The 19,903-nt window shown below is 38.1% G+C and overlaps 1 protein-coding gene across 8 annotated transcripts in view; it reads left to right on the plus strand.

Moving 5' to 3' along the window:
- Nucleotides 1-19,903, plus strand: part of LOC110451170 (protein FAM149B1-like) — a 76,971-nt gene extending 57,068 nt beyond the window's left edge. For 4 of the 8 annotated variants that reach the window (XM_021499039.1, XM_021499040.1, XM_021499038.1 and 1 more), the window contains 13 exons: nt 2,296-2,435; nt 3,698-3,838; nt 4,298-4,471; nt 4,822-4,954; nt 5,170-5,221; nt 5,531-5,637; nt 6,478-6,590; nt 8,050-8,236; nt 8,485-8,625; nt 8,828-8,950; nt 9,228-9,303; nt 9,602-9,733; nt 12,412-19,903. In XM_021499039.1, coding sequence (XP_021354714.1) covers nt 2,296-2,435; nt 3,698-3,838; nt 4,298-4,471; nt 4,822-4,954; nt 5,170-5,221; nt 5,531-5,637; nt 6,478-6,590; nt 8,050-8,236; nt 8,485-8,625; nt 8,828-8,950; nt 9,228-9,303; nt 9,602-9,733; nt 12,412-12,476 — 1,584 coding nt within the window. In that variant the 3' untranslated portion in view covers nt 12,477-19,903. Of the gene's footprint in view, nt 1-2,295; nt 2,436-3,697; nt 3,839-4,297; nt 4,472-4,821; nt 4,955-5,169; nt 5,222-5,530; nt 5,638-6,477; nt 6,591-8,049; nt 8,237-8,484; nt 8,626-8,827; nt 8,951-9,227; nt 9,304-9,601; nt 9,734-10,746; nt 10,801-12,411 lie in introns of all 8 variants that reach the window. The other 4 variants (XR_002463041.1, XR_002463040.1, XM_021499037.1 and 1 more) reach the window with 4 other exon arrangements.

Raw genomic sequence — 19,903 nt, forward strand, 5'->3', positions numbered from 1 at the left:
TATAGTTTATATAGGGAAATAACACTTTTCGGTATATATTTTATCCATTTTCAGCAGAAAATTACTCAAACTTAATCAGAATCATCTTGGGTGAATGAGAGTATTACTTTGTAAAATTAGGATTCCTGCCCCATCCCCAGGGGCTAGGGCGGGGCCCCAAAGGGAACATTTACCAATATTTTCAAATTCTTATCCATTGATGACATGACAAGTATTGTATTTCACTTAGTTAACATGCTGATTTCCACATCACATCTAAACAATAAAATAAAGCTACCAGTACCTATAATATAACTCAGGTGACCGCTAAGGCCCTTGGGCCTCTTGTTTATTACAACATTGCCATTCATCACAAAAGTTGATCTATATAGCTAAAACAAGGTTTGACAAAATGTGCCAGCAGTACCACCGCCCCCACCTCTGGAGGTGAGAGAACAATAAACCTTGAAATATGCTGAAAGGTTTGATATAAATAATGACGAAAAAAATAATCTTCAAATCAAATGTTGACAAATGTATATATAGCAAACAATAAGACAAAGGTAGTAATGTGAGTGTCTGATACTGTGGGACAACTGAGGTGGTACCATCTGTCTCCACACCAGGCTGTGATACTCCTGGTACCTACAGGGATTCCAGTCGTACTTCTCTCTACTGGGGCAATCTGTTTACAAACAAATCAACATTGTCCACTCATGTTCAATTATAGGTGGTTATGTTTTAAATCCAACTTCAAAGGTAGAATAGTTCTTTGTTGAGTGGCAGGTCTGTTGATTAATATAGTTGTGGCAATATCTGTGTGCCTGCAATATCACAGGCTGTGTGTTTGGTGATAACACAAATGCTGACTGTCCAGGTAGAGAACCTAGGTTAAATATTACACAAATACTCACTGTCTGACAACACTTCATATGTTTATCAGGACAGGTGGCTAGCATTGATTAGACCTGAAAGTATCATACAGTTTAAAGTGTTTCCTTTGGTCTCATTGTCATGTGTGAACATGTCCCCTAGGTCACCCTTACCTGAAAGGTAATACCCCATGGTAATAAAAAGGTCATACTTAGTGGGGTTGGGAAGTCCACTGTATCCCCTTATCATTCCCTCCATTTTTATCCCTTTACTTTTCCCTTCTTCCTTCTACTCCCCTCTGTCCATTCCTTCTACTCCATCTATCACCTTCCAGCCGTCCTCCTGTCAGCGTGGCTAGCTGTAGTAAATCCCCCGTCCTAGCTGGGGGTTAGGAGGCCAGGTTAGATTACCAAGAATTGTCATTAAGTTTCACATTATTACCAGATTACTTCTACTGTTACCTGTTGTGTAGCTGGGTACAGGTGACATATTTGGAATGATTGCATTCTCCGTACAATGTGGCTATTCAAACAAGATCGTGTCCAAGTTTTGCGTGAAATATTCTATACTACATCTGATTTAGACACAAAGAAAACTTGTCAAAGTGGGCAATATGAAAAAGTTTTGATTCAAAGAAGGAAGTAAAGTTATTTAATTTGAGATTAAGCAGTGCATAGACGTTAATGTTATCACCTCTGACTTAACCACTCTCTATGTGTGGTCCCCCAAGTTATTAAGACAACAAAAATACCAGACACACCAGACTCTACCCTGTATATTTCTACATTCGTACATAACACCACTGAAAGTGGAATAATTTTAAAAATGTATGTTTAATGATGATCTCTCCAATGATTACCTACTGGGAGGACATGCTGCTAGCTGGTTTATACAGGAACCTGCCATTCCTACTGTATGTGTACCTCACACTTGAAATAATTCAAGTTTATTAGTTACTCAATTAAACCAATTACACCATTAAACCTAGATACAGCTGATAATACTCCATTAAACCAATTATACCATTAAACCAAGATACACCTGCTAATACTCCATTAAACCAATTACACCATTAAACCAAGATCCACCTGATGTTATTCCATTCAACCAATAACATCATTAAACCAAAATACACCTAATGTTATTCCATTAAACCAATTACACCATTAAACCGAGATACACCTGATAATACTCCATAAAACCAATTACACCAATAAACCCAGATACACCTGATGTACACATGATTTTACTCCATTAAACCAATTACACCACAACAAGATGCACCTGATGTTACTCCATTAAACCAATTACACAATTAAACCCAGATACACCTGATGCTACTCCATTAAATTGAGATACATCTTACACCAGTAAACCCTAGACAGTTATATGCGTTGAACTTTCTGTTATTATTTCTAACTGTTTATACAATGTTTCTTGTAGGAGTTTGACAAACAGGCAGCCAAAACTGTACAATGCCTGTTTGACCAGATCGACTCTATGCTATTCGAGCAGAATGTAGAAGGACCAAGTTATATACTCAAAGAGTGCAAGGAATGGAATCTCAAATTTCCTCATTTACGGTAAAAAAGCCTTTTATTTCAACTGTTGGTGGGACTTGTTTGAAGTAAATCTTATATATAAATAACAAATCTTAAGACCGTTTATCCAACATAATATAACTGTGTACTGCAATTGATGTACTCGAAGCACTACATACAAGTTGCTATGTAGCTATGTGGATGTTTTGCAATATTAGTTTCAAATTGGTTTGATCAATCCAATCAGTCATTTGCCACAAGATAGCATCCCTATTGAGTTGATTTTGTGTTTCACAAAAGTAGGTAGAAATTCTATTACATTATGTAATATCAAAGGATTATAATACGAGGAACAATTCAGGTTTGTGTTAGACTGGTTAGACACATACTGGTCAGTATACTAGAAACAATCCAGGATTGTGTTGGACTGGTTGGACACACACTGGTAAGTATACTAGAAACAATCCAGGTTTGTGTTCGACTGGTTAGACTCATACTGGTCAGTATACTGGGAACAATCCAGGTTTGTGTTCGACTGGTTAGACTCATACTGGTCAGTATACTGGGAACAATCCAGGTTTGTGTTGGACTGGCTAGACACATACTGGTAAGTATACTAGAAACAATCCAGGATTGTGTTGGACTGGTTGGACACACACTGGTAAGTATACTAGAAACAATCCAGGGTTGTGTTAGACTGGTCAGACACATACTGGTCAGTATGCTAGGAACAATCCAGGTTTGTGTGAGACTGGTTAGACACATACTGGTCATTATACTAGAAACAATCCTGGTTTGTGTTGGACTGGTTGGACACACACTGGTAAGTATACTAGAAACAATCTAGGTTTGTGTTAGACTGGTAAGACACATACTGGTCATTATACTAGAAACAATCTAGGTTTGTGTTAGACTGGTAAGAAATATACTGGTCAGTATACTGGGAACAATCCAGGTTTGTGTGAGACTGGTTACACACATACTGGTCAGAATACTAGGAACAATCCAGGTTTGTGTTCGACTGGTTAGACACATTCTGGTCAGTATACTAGGAACAACCCAGGTTTGTGTTGGACTGGCTAGACACATACTGGTCAGGATACTAGAAACAATCTAGGTTTGTGGTAGACTGGTTAGACACATGCTGGTCAGTATACTAGAAACAATCCAGGTTTGTGTTTGACTGGTTAGACACATACTGGTCAGTATACTAGAATTGATGGTGTAGAAACGTATGTGATAATTTAAGATGGTGTAAACCACATTAACGAAGGATGATATATGTTTGTGATGTTTGTTGACAGGATCCTGGGCAGCCAACTGTTCCATCCACAGGACATGGGGTTCCAGGCGATAGAGAGAGAAGGTTCACGGCCGTCCACGGGCAGTATGGGACTGGTGGATATCACAGACCAGGAAATGGTCACCACGCAAGACATACACAGGTATCTGCCTGATCCAAGATTGCAGTGGATAGATGATTAAGTGTGTTAAAATTTGGTGATTTGGCAGATCCATGTCTAGATTGCTGAGATTCAATTACCAAAGTTTAAAACAGTCCAATAAGAAAAAAATAAAAATAAATACATCCTTTGTTATTTGTGCGTTTTGATTTTCATTTATACAGTAGCTTCTGAGGATGTAGAATGACATAAATTATTCATGGAAATGGTAAGACTAAATGTCAACAAGCACAATAGAAATAATTGTCTGATACGAAATGTAGTGAGCAGTTTTCTTGACACTGTGTACTTATATACTGGGCAACAGTTTATATGATAAAGATCAGTAGTTCGATCTCTTAGGTTCATAAAGCTACATATTCACCTCAGCAAACATCCATAAATTTAAATAATATTGCTTGTTATATGATGACATAACATATAATTTTATATTCCCCACAGTCTAACACTGTCAGGACAGCGTATACGACCCCAGCAGCCCCCTCTGGAGGCCCGATCCTACCACTCGGGTATGTCAACATCGAATTCCACATCTGAGTACACACACTTGGAGGAGGAGATCTTCAGCCAGGAGGGCGAGTATGAGGAGATCATTGCCATAGACTACGTAGACATGTGAGTATACATATTCACATACGTTGCCGAGTACTATTTGATAATTTGTGTAAGCTATTTAGAGACACACAAAACAAAACTAAAAACTTTTTGAAATCTTAGAATAATCCTATCACCTTGCTATATAAATCAAACTTTGATAATCTTTATGTTACCAGATAGTATTTATTTGATCAGTGTTGTGTCAAGTAAATTCTCGTCAAATGTCTTCAGGTTTGATTTTGTGTAATGTTTTTATCATAAAATGTATATGAGCGATCTTAAAAAAAACCAAGAAATAAAAAGATTGTGGGTGTCCTTTTGATTTCAATGTTGAGCAGTGTTGCTGAACAAAGTCTATATTTTGGTAGATATGATGATGATTATAACCTAAAGAAGCAGCTTACGCCCCGGCGCCGGCGGGTCGGCTACCCACCCATCACCCCTAATGCTTGTGTCAAGGATGCAGTAATGAGCTCAGTATTTGACAATATGTGGCAAGAGGTATGGTCATCACAACTCTAGTGTCTGGTTCATAAAACATCAGGTTGACATCAGTCATATAGTAGATGTGCTTTGGATTGTCACTAATTCAAAATCAAATTTAAGAAAAGTGGATTCAATAGTAGGAAATTCAATAAATGAAGATAATAATAAGTTAACTTTTGCTAAAACAATTGTATATACAAATTTTTTGCAAGTTTTGTTTTACCTTTCAGATTTTAGAATGGATGAGGAACATCAACCGGCAGTATTCAATCCTTGTACTAGGTAAACTCATGTCTGTGTATTCAATCCTTGTACTAGGTAAACTCATGTCTATGTTGATTTTCTTTCAATGATGAATTTATACTTTTAAAGTGATCTTTGGTTGTGAACTCACTTGTTTCTAACCTTAATGGTTTCAATGATACTGCAAAATATATCTGTCCGCTAGATAATTATACTTGGTGAGAGAACAATGATGTCTGAATACATTTTATACAGCAATACTTCTAGGGGTTAAGGAATATATTGACGTTTACCTATACGTATTTGTATTGCTATCATTATTTGTACCTGTTGTCTATGTTGTTTCAGAGGAAAGTAAACCGTCCCTCCCTGTAGCCGATATGACTTTAAATATATCCTCATCTAACCACATGCAGCTGCCTCCATCCCGGGAACCCTCCTTCTACATACACAGGGTAGGTAGCTCCAACTTTGTCATCACAAGAAACTGTAAAGGAAAGAAACAAAAATGTGTTACTGCTATTTATCACATACCTGTTGAATCTTGTTATAGTAATACAAGCAATTTTCAGGACATGAAATACAACGTTCTGTAAAGCACATGTGCAACACGGAATGTTGTATGTAACTACTGTTTAGAGGAATCCCCTTGTCATGGCGAACTGAAAAGTTCCCGGGATTTGCAAAAATATATCAAAGTTTATAAAATCTTTGTATCGATCTCTACCAAATACGGAAGGTATGTGATAAAAGCAAGACCACCCACTTGTGTTTTTCTAACGAATCAGAAAGCACAAGTGTGTGTTCTTGCATATGTATTTTACTACTGGTATATAGCATGAGTTTAAAGTAGGTTCCAGGAGTCTCTCACTGAAATAATTGATATAAAACTATTTTAATCCATTGTTATTGATGTAAATGGTATTACTTTGAACCAAAACATAAATTACTGTTGGAAGGTTTTCTTTCAGGCAGTGTTATGTTTTGCATGTATGGTAAATAAGATATTTACAGTATTGAATGTTGTATATCATAGATTGAAGGAAATATACATATTTTAGTTCACACAAATTTTTCATAGACTAGCATATTGATGAGTTCGAACACACACAATATTTGCAATATTTAATCAATGAAAATTGCTGAAATAAGATTACCACTTGCTTGAATTGCAAAAATAGCACAGCATTTATATGTAGCTCATAAATTACTTGTATACACTTGAAATGGTATTAATGCTAAAATTTCATTGGTTAAAAAATACTGATTTATCTATAATCATTTATTTTCAATAGATGCCAAGATCCTACACAACAATGGGCGTGTCTAAGTTCAGTACACCACAACTGGATGAACTTCTCCAGATCTCACGGAAAGATCTTATTACTAGGGAGAAATCATTGTTACAGTATGTATTTCTACCACACTGAACTCTTATTACTGAGACAGATTGTATGTACAAATTATCAGCCTCTTTCGCATGTACACTGAATATTACCCCGTACAAAAAGTAGTCGGTGAAATTGTCTAGTAATCCAGAAATTGAATCTTAAAAATGATGCGAATAAAGAACACAAGACTTCAGGGGTTGGTCATATGAAAATATCAAATACTAGGTATTAATGACAGTTAATTTTTCTTGAGACAATTATCTCTAACAGTGAGTGATCATTGATGTCTCTTTTAGATTATGATCATTGATATCACTTTTAGATTATGATCATTGATGTCACTTTTAGATTATGATCATTGATGTCACTATTAGATTATGATCATTGATGTCACTATTAGATTATGATCATTGATGTCACTATTAGATTATGATCATTGATGTCACTATTAGATTATGATCATTGATGTCACTATTAGATTATGATCATTGATGTCACTTTTAGATTATGATCATTGATGTCACTATTAGATTATGATCATTGATGTCACTATTAGATTATGATCATTGATGTCACTATTAGATTATGATCATTGATGTCACTATTAGATTATGATCATTGATGTCACTATTAGATTATGATCATTGATGTCACTATTAGATTATGATCATTGATGTCACTATTAGATTATGATCATTGATGTCACTATTAGATTATGATCATTGATGTCACTATTAGATTATGATCATTGATGTCACTATTAGATTATGATCATTGATGTCACTATTAGATCATGATCATTGATATCACTTTTAGATTATGATCATTGATGTCACTATTAGATCATGATCATTGATGTCACTATTAGATCATGATCATTGATGTCACTATTAGATTATGATCATTAATGTCACTATTAGATCATGATCATTGATATCACTTTTAGATTATAATCATTGATGTCACTATTAGATTATGATCATTGATGCCACTATTAGATCATGATCATTGGTATCACTTTTAGATTATGATCATTGATGTCACTATTAGATCATGATCATTGATGTCACTATTAGATTATGATCATTGATGTCACTATTAGATCGTGATCATTGATATCACTTTTAGATTATGATCGTAGATGTCACTATTAGATCATGATCATTGCTGTCACTATTAGATCATGATCATTGATGTCACTATTAGATCATGATCATTGATGTCACTTTTAGATTATGATCATTGATGTCACTATTAGGTTATGATCATTGATGTCACTATTAGATCATGATCATTGATGTCACTATTAGATCATGATCATTGATATCACTATTAGATTATGATCATTGATGTCACTTTTAGATCATGATCATTGATGTCACTATTAGATTATGATCATTGATGTCACTTTTAGATCATGGCTGATATCAGAGCTATGTGAGACAAGTGACTAATTTGTGTTGTTCTTTGTTCTAGTGACCCGACAGATCCTCTTACTGCTCGGCCAGCCTCTAGTATTCAGCCAACCCACAAGAATCAGAATCGGCCGAACACAAGTATAACGGCAGGGGGCAACAAATTTATATCAGGCTCTCGTGGCCTGGCCAATTCTAGGTTATTACGACTGGCCCCTCTGGATCAAAGGTCACGCACCCCTAATGTGGTAAGTTTCTTATGTCATACCAAAAAATGTGCTGATATCCAAAGATTAAATGAGATCCCACACCATAAAATTTGCTACTATCATACAAAAAAGGACCTATACCCAAAATATGGTTTAAGTCAAACTAAAAGGATCCCATGCCCAAAATGTGGAAATTGTCAAATAAAGAATGACCCATGCCAAAGATCTCAGTAGTGTCTTACAATTGAATTCACATATACTTAAACTTAGACAATTTCTGTTTCTAGGATGATGAGCGGACAGGTCCCAATGGTGCTCTCAGGGTCACACGAATCACTCCTCAAAACGACCTCACCTTCCAGAGGAATGGTGCTCTTCCCCCACTTACCTCCGAGATTGAGCCAAGTCCTTCAATTTCACGAACACAGGTAACCCATAAGGATACCGTCTGTGGGGCTGTTTTTACTGTAAAAAGCCCAAATATAATGTGTTTTATATTAACAATGTTTTAAATAGCATTGCATTATCATACATCCATTTTATATTTTCATATGCATGAGGATATTTAAAGATATTTAATAAGACTCATAGGTTTGTTGTATGTTATATGGTTGTGTTGATTTTTTTCAGCAGAAAATACACAGTGCCAGTAATAGGGCCAGCAGTGCGGTGGACAAGGACATCAGGGCTCCTCACCGGAACCAGTACATTATCCCTGTCGACACACGACCGAGCACCACCCATGCGATGAGGGTAACATTTTCATCTTAATCATAGTTTCCTCATTAGTAATTATTTACATAACCCATTGCACTATTGAATTGTGCTCGTGTAGTAAGCCTTGTGGTTTAGATATCAATATAGGCCATAATCTGACGGCTACTTCAGGCTTGTTAAGCTGTAGGATAAGATGTCAATATGAAGGACTATAATATGACGTCTACTTAAGGTTCATGATATAAAGTCATGTAGCAGCAGTGATAAATGATATTACAGGAGATACATTGTCATTTGTTTTTTGATTGAACAGTCGGACACACCTTTAGGCCAGGCCAGGCGGGCATCCACGCCCTTTGGAATCAATAATATCCCTGCCAGAACTTTAGGTAAGTGTTGGAATTAATATTACATGATAGCTTTTGATTGTTTAAAAAAGTTATTTCACACATAGATTGTTTTAAAAATTATCAGGGAAAAAAGACATAACTGAAGACTTCACTAAAAGTAATTTCTTTGTGTTAGAAGTGACCAGAAACCTTGTAAAAAAAAAAACTGTTTATACACCTTATAGATAATATGATTGTGGTTTACAGGAGATAGGGCGTTGCTGGGTATACATGTCAGTAGTATCCAGCTAAACAAACTGTTTATACACCTTGTAGATAATATGATTGTGGTTTACAGGAGATAGGGCGTTGCTGGGTATACATGGCAGTAGTATCCAGCCGTCCAATGACATCAGTCATCTTGGTCACATGCAGCCAGAGATACTGGAGGAGGGCCTGGACGACGTGGGAAGTTTTCCAAACCAATGGAGTAAGTAGAGGATAAACAAGAGTCAGGAGATTACTTCTACAGTAAGAATGAACCTTACTGTTCTAGTAATGATGCCTTTTCCAGTTTTGGATTTGAATAAAACCGCTTCTGGCAGAATTCTGAGACTAAGTTGTCCAAAATCAAAATGACAGAAAAAAATGGTTTTAAGGAAAGAGTGCTATTGAAATATTGTATAGCTATATCTAGAATGTACCTGAAAACACTGTCACTGTGTCAACAGTGATGGCAATATAGATCAAGCGATGTTTTATCATTAATTGAATGATTAAATAAATGTAAAACGTACTCTTACATAAAAAAGGACCACATGTTTGCTATAGCCAGAAGTGAACAGACATATCCTAAAAATTGGGTTGCTTTTAATAGCATGTAAAAAAAAATGAACACTGCTTTAATGGGTTAGAGCAAACTTGTAGTCAAGATGTGTCTATAATTCTGTTTATGTCATGTCATGTATCCTATGAAAAAGAATAGCGACATTTAAAAATATTTTACAGAAATCGCATAAATATGACATTTATGTTTGTCATTGGTATTGGCCTGAAAATAACCTAGGTTTGTTGTGAAATTTTCCTGTAACACAGTTTATGTGTTTATGTTTCTGCCTGGGAAATACAGTCATTTAATCAGGAAATAAAATGTATTTTACAAATTGGTCAGGGGTATAGCTATATAGTTTGTAGGTTTGCATGTCAAACTAAAAGTACTAAAACTTAATACAGGAGTGCTCTTTCTCTGTTGGGAGAGAGGAGGGGAGAATGACAGTAGTGACAATGGTATTTTACTATTCACTACAGTAGACTGTGTCAGTATGCATGTTACATTGTATCACGATTAGCAGGTGTCCAACACAGTTGATCACATTTTATTTCGTCAACAAATCAGTGTTTAGTTTTACCACCTAAAAATGAGGATATTATTGACTTGAAATCACTGTTTGGGTTTGTTTTACTTTGAAATGTAAGAAAGGAAATGTTCTTTGTTTACAACAGGTCCGAACCAACTACTATTCTCTCCTAAATCACCCAAACCTCTCGAGTTCTGAGGTAAACGGAGTAGCTGATGGCCGTCGAGCCTCAGTTGAGTTCTTGTTGCCAAGTTGGGCATGTTTATTTCACACTTCACGATTGGTTTTCCCACCCGTTTTCCACACGTTCACATTGACCTATCTGTATCTATATTTCTATCTAACATCAAGTGATATATTTGAACTGCCTACATCTCTAGTGTTTTATTCACAGGTGTGTGGGTGTGTATATTCACTGGTCAAAGAGTGACATTCAGCACTCGCTCGCAGTATACATACCAAATCTTGTTTTTGCATGCTTTATTTTTTGTGTGTTAAAGAATGTTCAGGATGAAAATCGTTATTTACATAATATGCTAAAACTTAGAAATGTAACTACAATATTGAATGTTTTCTTTTCCTGCTGTTACAGAAAATCTGTGAAACATATCAATACCAGTCTTCATATGACCTTAAATGTCTCAAGGACATTAAATCCTGAGTAAAAAAATGAATATAATTGATTTTGATTTTGGTTAACCTAAAGGTGAAGCTGTATCCCCACTTTGTAGACACTGAATGAGTAAGACACTGCCTTCAGTGTTACTTAACATCAGTGTACAGTAACAAGACCGTGTGTCCTGTAACAAATCAGTGAACATTCTTTTATGGAATACAATTACTTGGTATATCATTTTTGTTTCGAAAATTTAGAGAAATTTTCATGAATTTATGATATATCCCTAGCAAATTTATAGTTGGATTTGTTTTAGATTAAAAGGCATAATTTATTTTTTTGTCAATTATGTGCATAAAAACAGGTGTAGCAATAAATTCTTCTTCAAATATTTGCACCTTTACACGAGACAATGAAGAGACGTTTGATAAGGATACCACAAAGGGTCAAAGGTCGAATCTCTTTAATGCCTAGTATGGGAGGGTTCATGTCATCTCACTGTAGGGTGTGAAAAAAGTCTTGTGAACTGTTTGCCAAGATTCTAGGACAAGGGAGATTACTCTTCTCTAAACAAAGTAATCCTGTTATATGACTTAGACAACTAGGGTTTGAATAAGATGTAAGAAGGTATTTGGTTACCTGCCAGACTACCTGGGTTTTCTTGGGATAGTCCAGCTTCCTCAATATTAACTCCCCGTATGAGCTTCCATCCAAGCCAACAAGAGTGATTGATATAGGTTGTTAAATATGTTTCATTGTTATTGTAAGATGATTAAAGTTTATGTTGTGAATTACATTAAGGTAATCCTGAGAGTTTTGCCCCAACAAAGATTCTTTTACTGCATCAAGTTTGACAGATAACAACTAGTGTTTGACTTTTACTGCATGAAGTTTGACAGATAACAACTAGTGTTTGACTTTTACTAACTGCATGACTGTTTGTTCCTAGATGTGCTTTGTTCCAAACATTTAAATAGCATAGGCAGTTACCGCCGATACAAATCCTATAAATTGATCGATTTTATTTTGAAATTAAGTGTTAACTGTGAGATGTAGAAATGTGACAAGTATGGTTTTTTTTATTAATAAATCTATGGTGTTGTTCTGATTCCACAACAGCAGATATAACAGTTTTTAAGTAATATGGTTTGTTTTCGAACCTATAACTAAAACATTGTTATTTTGTTTTTACAGCCCCCTCACCCCCAAGTCACCATAACCCATACCGAACCCTCAAGTCACGCCTGGTCAAGTCATAACCATATCTCTGTTGGCGGCATCTTGGCCGTCAGCGGTCATCGTTGTGTAGGACATATGGACTCATCTACAGAATTAGTGCCAAATTTGTGAATAGTGACTTAGCCTGTATAGTGGAAACTGGTGTGACAATTCCCCCACAACCATGTACTGGCCTCTAGGATCAGTCCTTTCACAACCAGGAGCTAGTGTCAAGGTGTGGCTGCCAACAAGCAGGTACTGGTGTCAAGGATCAGCTCACAGTCATGTACTATGCCTGGCAAGGAGCAACACACATCAGGATCAGCTCTCAACCAGGTACTACTGTAGACCTGGTGGCAATAATCAGCTCACAACCAGAAACTGAGGTGTGTAGGCCTTGTGGCAAGAATCACAACCAGGCATTAGCATGGCCTAGCAAGGATCAGCTCATGTTAAAATCAGCTGTCAACCAGATACAGGTGTAGGCCTAGCACGGATCAGCTCACATCAGAATCAGCTCTCGACCAGGTACAAGTGTAGGCCTAGCACGGATCAGCTCTCAACCAGGTACAAGTGAAGGCCTAGCACGGATCAGCTCACATCAGACTCAGCTCTCAACCAGGTACAAGTGTAGGCCTTGCACGGATCAGCTCACATCAGAATCAGCTCTCCACCAGGTACAAGTGTAGGCCTGGCACGGATCAGCTCACATCAGAATCAGCTCACAGCCTGGTGAAGGTGTAGGCCTAGCACGGATCGGCTCTCAACCAGGTACAAGTGAAGGCCTAGCACGTATCAGCTCACATCAGAATCAGCTCACAGCCTGGTGAAGGTGTAGGCCTAGCACGGGTCAGCTCTCAACCAGGTACAAGTGTAGGCCTTGCACGGATCAGCTCACATCAGAATCAGCTCTTATCAGAATCAGCTCACAGCCTGGTGAAGGTGTAGACCTAGCACGGATCAGCTCTCAACCAGGTACAAGTGAAGGCCTAGCACGGATCAGCTCACATCAGAATCAGCTCACAACCTGGTTCAAGTGCATGCCTGGAAGTTTGATCAGCCTATAATCAGCAGCTTTACTGTCTGACCTATCAAAGTCACTGGACAACTTCACATCTGGTTAGTTGGACATGTTCACATCAGATCAACAAGACAACTAAAGTGTAATCCTTGTCACCTAGAAAACTACACACATGGACATGCTGTCATCTCTAGAAAAACCTGAGTTTGCTGGTCCCCTGGAATACTGATACTGACAATAAGCCAGGACAGTGTGCTGGCCTGTGATTGTTAACATGTGAGCTCTATAAGAGACTGGACTGTGGGCTTCACGGAAAGCTGGATGTTCTGTTATTGTTGTAGCCCAGGCACAAAACCAGGCTTTGTTATATTGATACAGTGTATAATAGACTTGGTGTGTCTCTGGTGTAGCTTAACATTGACACAAGTTTCATTTGGATACATGTGCCATATGGCTGTGTAAGGGAGATAACACTGCAACTCGGAAACAATCGCCAACCCCCTAGACTGGATCCAGGGTTAGACACTGTAGTAATGGGATGCTTAAGTGGACATTTGCCTGGCAGCTGCTAAATAAATCACGGAAACAATTTATTTACTCATTCTAACTGTCTGCAAGTTAAGGATGATTGTCATAACTTATATCAGGTACGACATATATTGAAAAAGACATTCTGGGTGCCTTTTTTACAAAATGATCATCATATCTATTGTCTGAAAAGTGTTAATTGATTTTTCTGTACATTTAATTGGACATGGACATCATCACCTGCAGATGGCTCCTTGTGTAATGCTCACTGTTTAGTGTATATTTAAGGAATCACAGTGCGGTGTGAATTCCATGAAGAGATAGGAGGATGTATACAGACGCTACTGGTCCTTGACTATAAACACTTTTTGGTAGTTTGAACTGTTAGTAGGTTTGAAGAGGGATGCAGACCCTCTTATCTTACTGGACTGATATGATAGCTGAACACTAATAGATATAGTTATGATCACATGTGATATACCGAAGTCCGTCGGATTGTATTTTTATTGCTGGAAGATGGGAGAGCAACGGATTAGGCAACACCTTTTGGCTGTTAATATAATGCCGAAATTTGTATGAACAAATTATGACTGATGTTCTGTGATATGTGCTTAAATTTAAGAATATTATGTTTTTTAAGTTTTCTTATTTTTAATGATCATTTGTTTATGCCTCATCCTGTAAATATGTAAATAGTGTAAATAGTTGTAGTAGTGAACTGTTGTGATCCTGCCCTGTGGGAGGGGCCGTGGTGTACTGCCCCTACCCATGGCTAGAGACATCAGTGTGCCCTTTCTTCCCATGGGTGGGGCTGTGATGTGCCCCTGCCTATGGTTTGGACTTTGGATAACTGTTGTGTTTGTGCCCTGAGGGCTGCATGGCAGCAAGCCCCAGGTAAAAGCATACTGTAGACATAATACTGCCTACTTTATACCTCAGTGATACAGCTTCTCACTCATGTGTGTGTGTCACAGTGAATCAGAATGTTTGTATGTGGGAGGGTTTGTAGGGAGGAATGTGTTGTTGAGTGGGATGTGTTGTAAGAGGAATGTGTTGTGGAGTTGGATGTGTTGTAAGAGGAATGTGTTGTGGAGTGGGATGTGTTGTAAGAAAAATGTGTTGTTGAGTGGGATGTGTTGTAAGAGGAATTTATGTGGAGCGGGATGTGTTGTAAGAGGAATGTGTTGTGGAGTGGGATGTGTTGTTGAGTGGGATGTGTTGTAAGAGGAATGTGTTGTTGAGTGGGATGTGTTGTAAGAGGAATGTGTTGTTGAATGGAATGTGTTGTAGGAAGGTATATGTTGTAAAGAAGGATCTATTGTAGGTACATAATTATTTGTAGTATTTAAACTTGGGTTTATGTTGTTTTGCATCCATTTAGCTAATTTGCTTATGTCAGAGACAAAAATTAACATACTTTTTTTTTTGAGAGGGAAACGAAATAAGGGAGGGGGCTTTATTGCAGGCACCTGTTACCAGGATATTTGCCAAAGTGGGAGGTGTTTTTTTGGCGGTCAAATATGTTAAAATGTCATGAAGGGAGGTGGGTTTTACAGAAGAATGTGTTGTATTGAAGTGTGTCAGGAAGGTATGTATTTTAGAGGGGTGTAAAGAGAAATGCTATTTGGATGTTTTTGTTGAAGGAAGAATGTGTTGCAGCAAGGTATATTTAGTAAGGGAGGAAGTTTAAGTGAGAGATGCATCATGTTTTGTAGGAAGAACGTGTTGCAACAGACACGTGTTGTTGGTAATATGTGGTGTAGGAGTTATTTGTTTTAGGGAGGAGTGTGTTGTTACAATGTAGGGAGCTATGTGCTGTATGGAGAAGGATTGATAAAGATGGAGTTGTGTTCGAGAGAAATGTGTGGTAAGGATGGAAGTATGAGAGTTCCATTGACTATAAGAGCAGGGTCCATTTAATTTATTTGTCATATCTTCAGAATTTTCAAAGTGACGTGCTGTCACAAATGTATCAAACTGACACATGCTTGCAAATTTTTCATTTAATCTTGGAATAATCAGATTTTTATTAAAGTAACGTGGATTGAGAATGTACCTTATGATGTGGGGAGGATACTTCATTTATTACAATACACATACATTTTATTTTGTAAATGGCTTTCTCCTCCACACCTCTACATGTGACCAATACCTGCGAAACATAAGGTTTTCTGACACCCTAAATCGAAAACAGGCAAAGAGCATTGTTTTTTTTAGATTACATTATTTTGTTCAATGGTAAGAAATCACATTTTTGGGAGTGTGGAACATTTAATTTCAAATTTTTAATTGATAAAGATAAGAGTTTTTCTTTAATATATACCAAGCTATGAAAGTTTTGCTCACTGTTTCTCAGGCAAGCACAAAATGATATCTTGGCTCACAAATCTCAGGTATGTGTGATATTCTCATAAGATCAGGTTTCAATATGCCTTGTGTGTGTAAATATTTACCCATCATAGACCTCATTTATTCGATAATGCAAAATTAATTTTGTTACAATTTGGTAGACTATATAACAAGGAAAACAATGCTTGATATTTAATAGCTTCAAATTCTTAGTCAGGAGAAACTGTTGTTTACATTTAATGGGAGGTGAAGGCTGTACATTGTCAGGTTAATGAAGAGTCCTCTTATTATGATTTTGATTTTTTTTTATGGTTTGATCCACAACAACGTTAGATGAATGTAAAAGTTACCAAAGGTGATTCGTAAGTTGATTGAAGTAGGCATATCATGAGATCATTGAAAGATAACTATTTGTAAACAAAAGTATGTGGTAACATTTTAGGGCTGCCAATTTAAGATCATGACATTTAAATTAAGTTTATATGTAATTTATATATTGTGTACTTCAAAATAGTACCAATAAGAGAAAATGTTGGTTATATCAAGGCAGGTAATAATTTGACAACTTTGTTACCTTGGAAATGTCTCAAGTTATCCTTGTATCCTTGGAAATGTCTCGAGTTATCCTTGTATCTGGATAGCTTATGTTGATGCATCCAGGTATTATCTGGTTTCGATGCATCAAGTTGTTCTTGAATACCTTGTGTCGAGGTGGCCTTGGATACCTTGTGTCGAGGTGGCCTTGGATACCTTGTGTCGAGGTGGCCTTGGATACCTTGTGTCGAGGTGGCCTTGGATACCTTGTGTCGAGGTGGCCTTGGATACCTTGTGTCGAGGTGGCCTTGGATACCTTGTGTCGAGGTGGCCTTGGATACCTTGTGTCGAGGTGGCCTTGGATACCTTGTGTCGAGGTGGCCTTGGATACCTTGTGTCGAGGTGGCCTTGGATACCTTGTGTCGAGGTGGCCTTGGATACCTTGTGTCGAGGTGGCCTTGGATACCTTGTGTCGAGGTGGCCTTGGATACCTTGTGTCGAGGTGGCCTTGGATACCTTGTGTCGAGGTGGCCTTGGATACCTTGTGTCGAGGTGGCCTTGGATACCTTGTGTCGAGGTGGCCTTGGATACCTTGTGTCGAGGTGGCCTTGGATACCTTGTGTCGAGGTGGCCTTGGATACCTTGTGTCGAGGTGTCCTTGGATACCTTAGGTCGAGGTGTCCTTGGATACCTTGTGCTGAGATATCCAGATGTCCTTGGATACCTTGTGTCGAGATATCTCGATGTCCTTGGAAACCTTGTCCTTTGATACCTTGTTGTTTTTCCCTGGCCTTCACACATCTACCATGGTATTGTTGTTGTGTTCTCTGTGGTACCAGCAGAGAATGTAATCTGAACCTTGTAGATGATACCAACGAATTGTCATTCAATGAATACACAATGATAGCAGTAAACATAGACTTGGTCAGAGGCGAATGTCTTACTGAGTAGTGTTTCTAAAAGACTGTTACAATTCATCTACATAATCATGCTTCAGTGAGTAAAACCTACCAGTGACAGACTATTTATAAGGAGTGAGAGATAGTGCTGTATGTGCGAAGGAACATTTATTATCAGTAGATTTACCATTTATGTACTTTTTCCTTATCGTTTTCCATGTTTTATGTGAATGTTGTCTGGACAGTGCTAAGTAAGAAGCCATATTACATTTATGAATGAAAAATCTTACCTATTGACCTCAAGTTCACCATAACATATTCAGATCTACCCATTATTCTGCCTTCAGACACTTGATATGGATCAAAACTAACGACAAAGAGTTGGCAGTCTTGCACTTCTGTAGCTTAAATAATGTTTTGTGAATTTGAAGTCTTTTCACATCAAAAAGACATCTTGACCCTGTTCCTATCCATAGTGACAGCTGAGGTGTTCCTGAAGATGTCAATATTTTTTTTATGAAAATCAACATTGAACGTGTTTCTAGGGATTGAGATAATCGAAATGATCCCAGGGAAATTGACAGTCCATGTGTTCCTAGGGATAATGACAGTCTAGGTATTCCTAGGGATAGTGACAGTCTACGTGTTCCTAGGGAAAGTGACAGTCTGTGTGTTCCTAGGGATAATGACAGTCTAGGTATTCCTAGGAATAGTGACAGTCTATGTGTTCCTATGGAAAGTGACAGTCCAGGTTTTTCTAGGGATTATGACCGTCAAAGTATTCCTAGGGATAGTGACAGCCTATGTGTTCCTAGGGATAGTGACAGTCTATGTGTTCCTAGGGAAAGTGACAGTCCAGGTGTTCCTAAGGATAGTGACAGTCTAGGTATTCCTAGCTAAAGTGACAGTCTACATGATCCTAGGAATAGTGATGTCAAGGTGTTCCTAGGGATAGTGACAGTCTTCTTAAGGATAGTGACAAATAATGTGTTCCTAGGAATAATTAATATGTTGATTCTAACAGGTCCTAGTCATACCAGGTTTACAAACACACACCTGTGTGGCTGGGTATGTCATTTCTGACAGTCTAATACAGGAGAGAATCTCATTCCAAATCAAATATTTACATACGTCATATCTGGTCAGATTGTAGTATAGATAATATAACTCTTATTTTATGTAAAAAAAACAGATGTATGTATATGTGTATTTTTCATTTTATTAACAATATGTGATTCTTTTAGGTAAATGTGGGCTAACAGGCTGCCTCGGTGGCGATTGGTCCTTGTGACAGCAGTAGGTGGTGTGTCGAGACTGGTGTAGGTACAAGAAACGTACCACCACCTCTAGGCTGGTTCGGGTACAAGAAACATACCACCACCTCTAGGTTGGTGTGGGTACAGGGAAGGTACCACTACCTCTAGGCTGGTGTGGGTACAAGAAAGGTACCACCACATCTAGGCTGTTGTGGATACAAGAAACATACCACCACCTCTAGGCTGGTGTGGGTACAAGAAATGTACCACCACCTCTAGGCTGGTGTGGGTACAAGAAACGTACCACCACCTCTAGGCTGGTTCGGGTACAAGAAACATACCACCACCTCTAGGTTGGTGTGGGTACAGGGAAGGTACCACTACCTCTAGGCTGGTGTGGGTACAAGAAAGGTACCACCACATCTAGGCTGTTGTGGATACAAGAAACATACCACCACCTCTAGGCTGGTGTGGGTACAAGAAATGTACCACCACCTCTAGGCTGGTGTGGGTACAAGAAACGTACCACCACCTCTAGGCTGGTTCGGGTACAAGAAACATACCACCACCTCTAGGTTGGTGTGGGTACAGGGAAGGTACCACTACCTCTAGGCTGGTGTGGGTACAAGAAAGGTACCACCACATCTAGGCTGTTGTGGATACAAGAAACATCCCACCACCTCTAGGCTGGTGTGGGTACAAGAAATGTACCACCACCTCTAGGCTGGTGTGGATACAAGAAACGTACCACTACCTCTAGGCTGGTGTGGGTACAGGGAAGGTACCACTACCTCTAGGCTGGTGTGGGTACAGGGAAGGTACCACCACCTCTAGGCTGGTGTGGGTACAAGAAAGGTACCACCACCTCTAGGCTGGTGTGG

The sequence above is a fragment of the Mizuhopecten yessoensis genome, unplaced genomic scaffold (assembly GCF_002113885.1).
Source record: "Mizuhopecten yessoensis strain PY_sf001 unplaced genomic scaffold, ASM211388v2 scaffold5859, whole genome shotgun sequence".
In the NCBI taxonomy this organism is placed as follows: domain Eukaryota; kingdom Metazoa; phylum Mollusca; class Bivalvia; order Pectinida; family Pectinidae; genus Mizuhopecten; species Mizuhopecten yessoensis.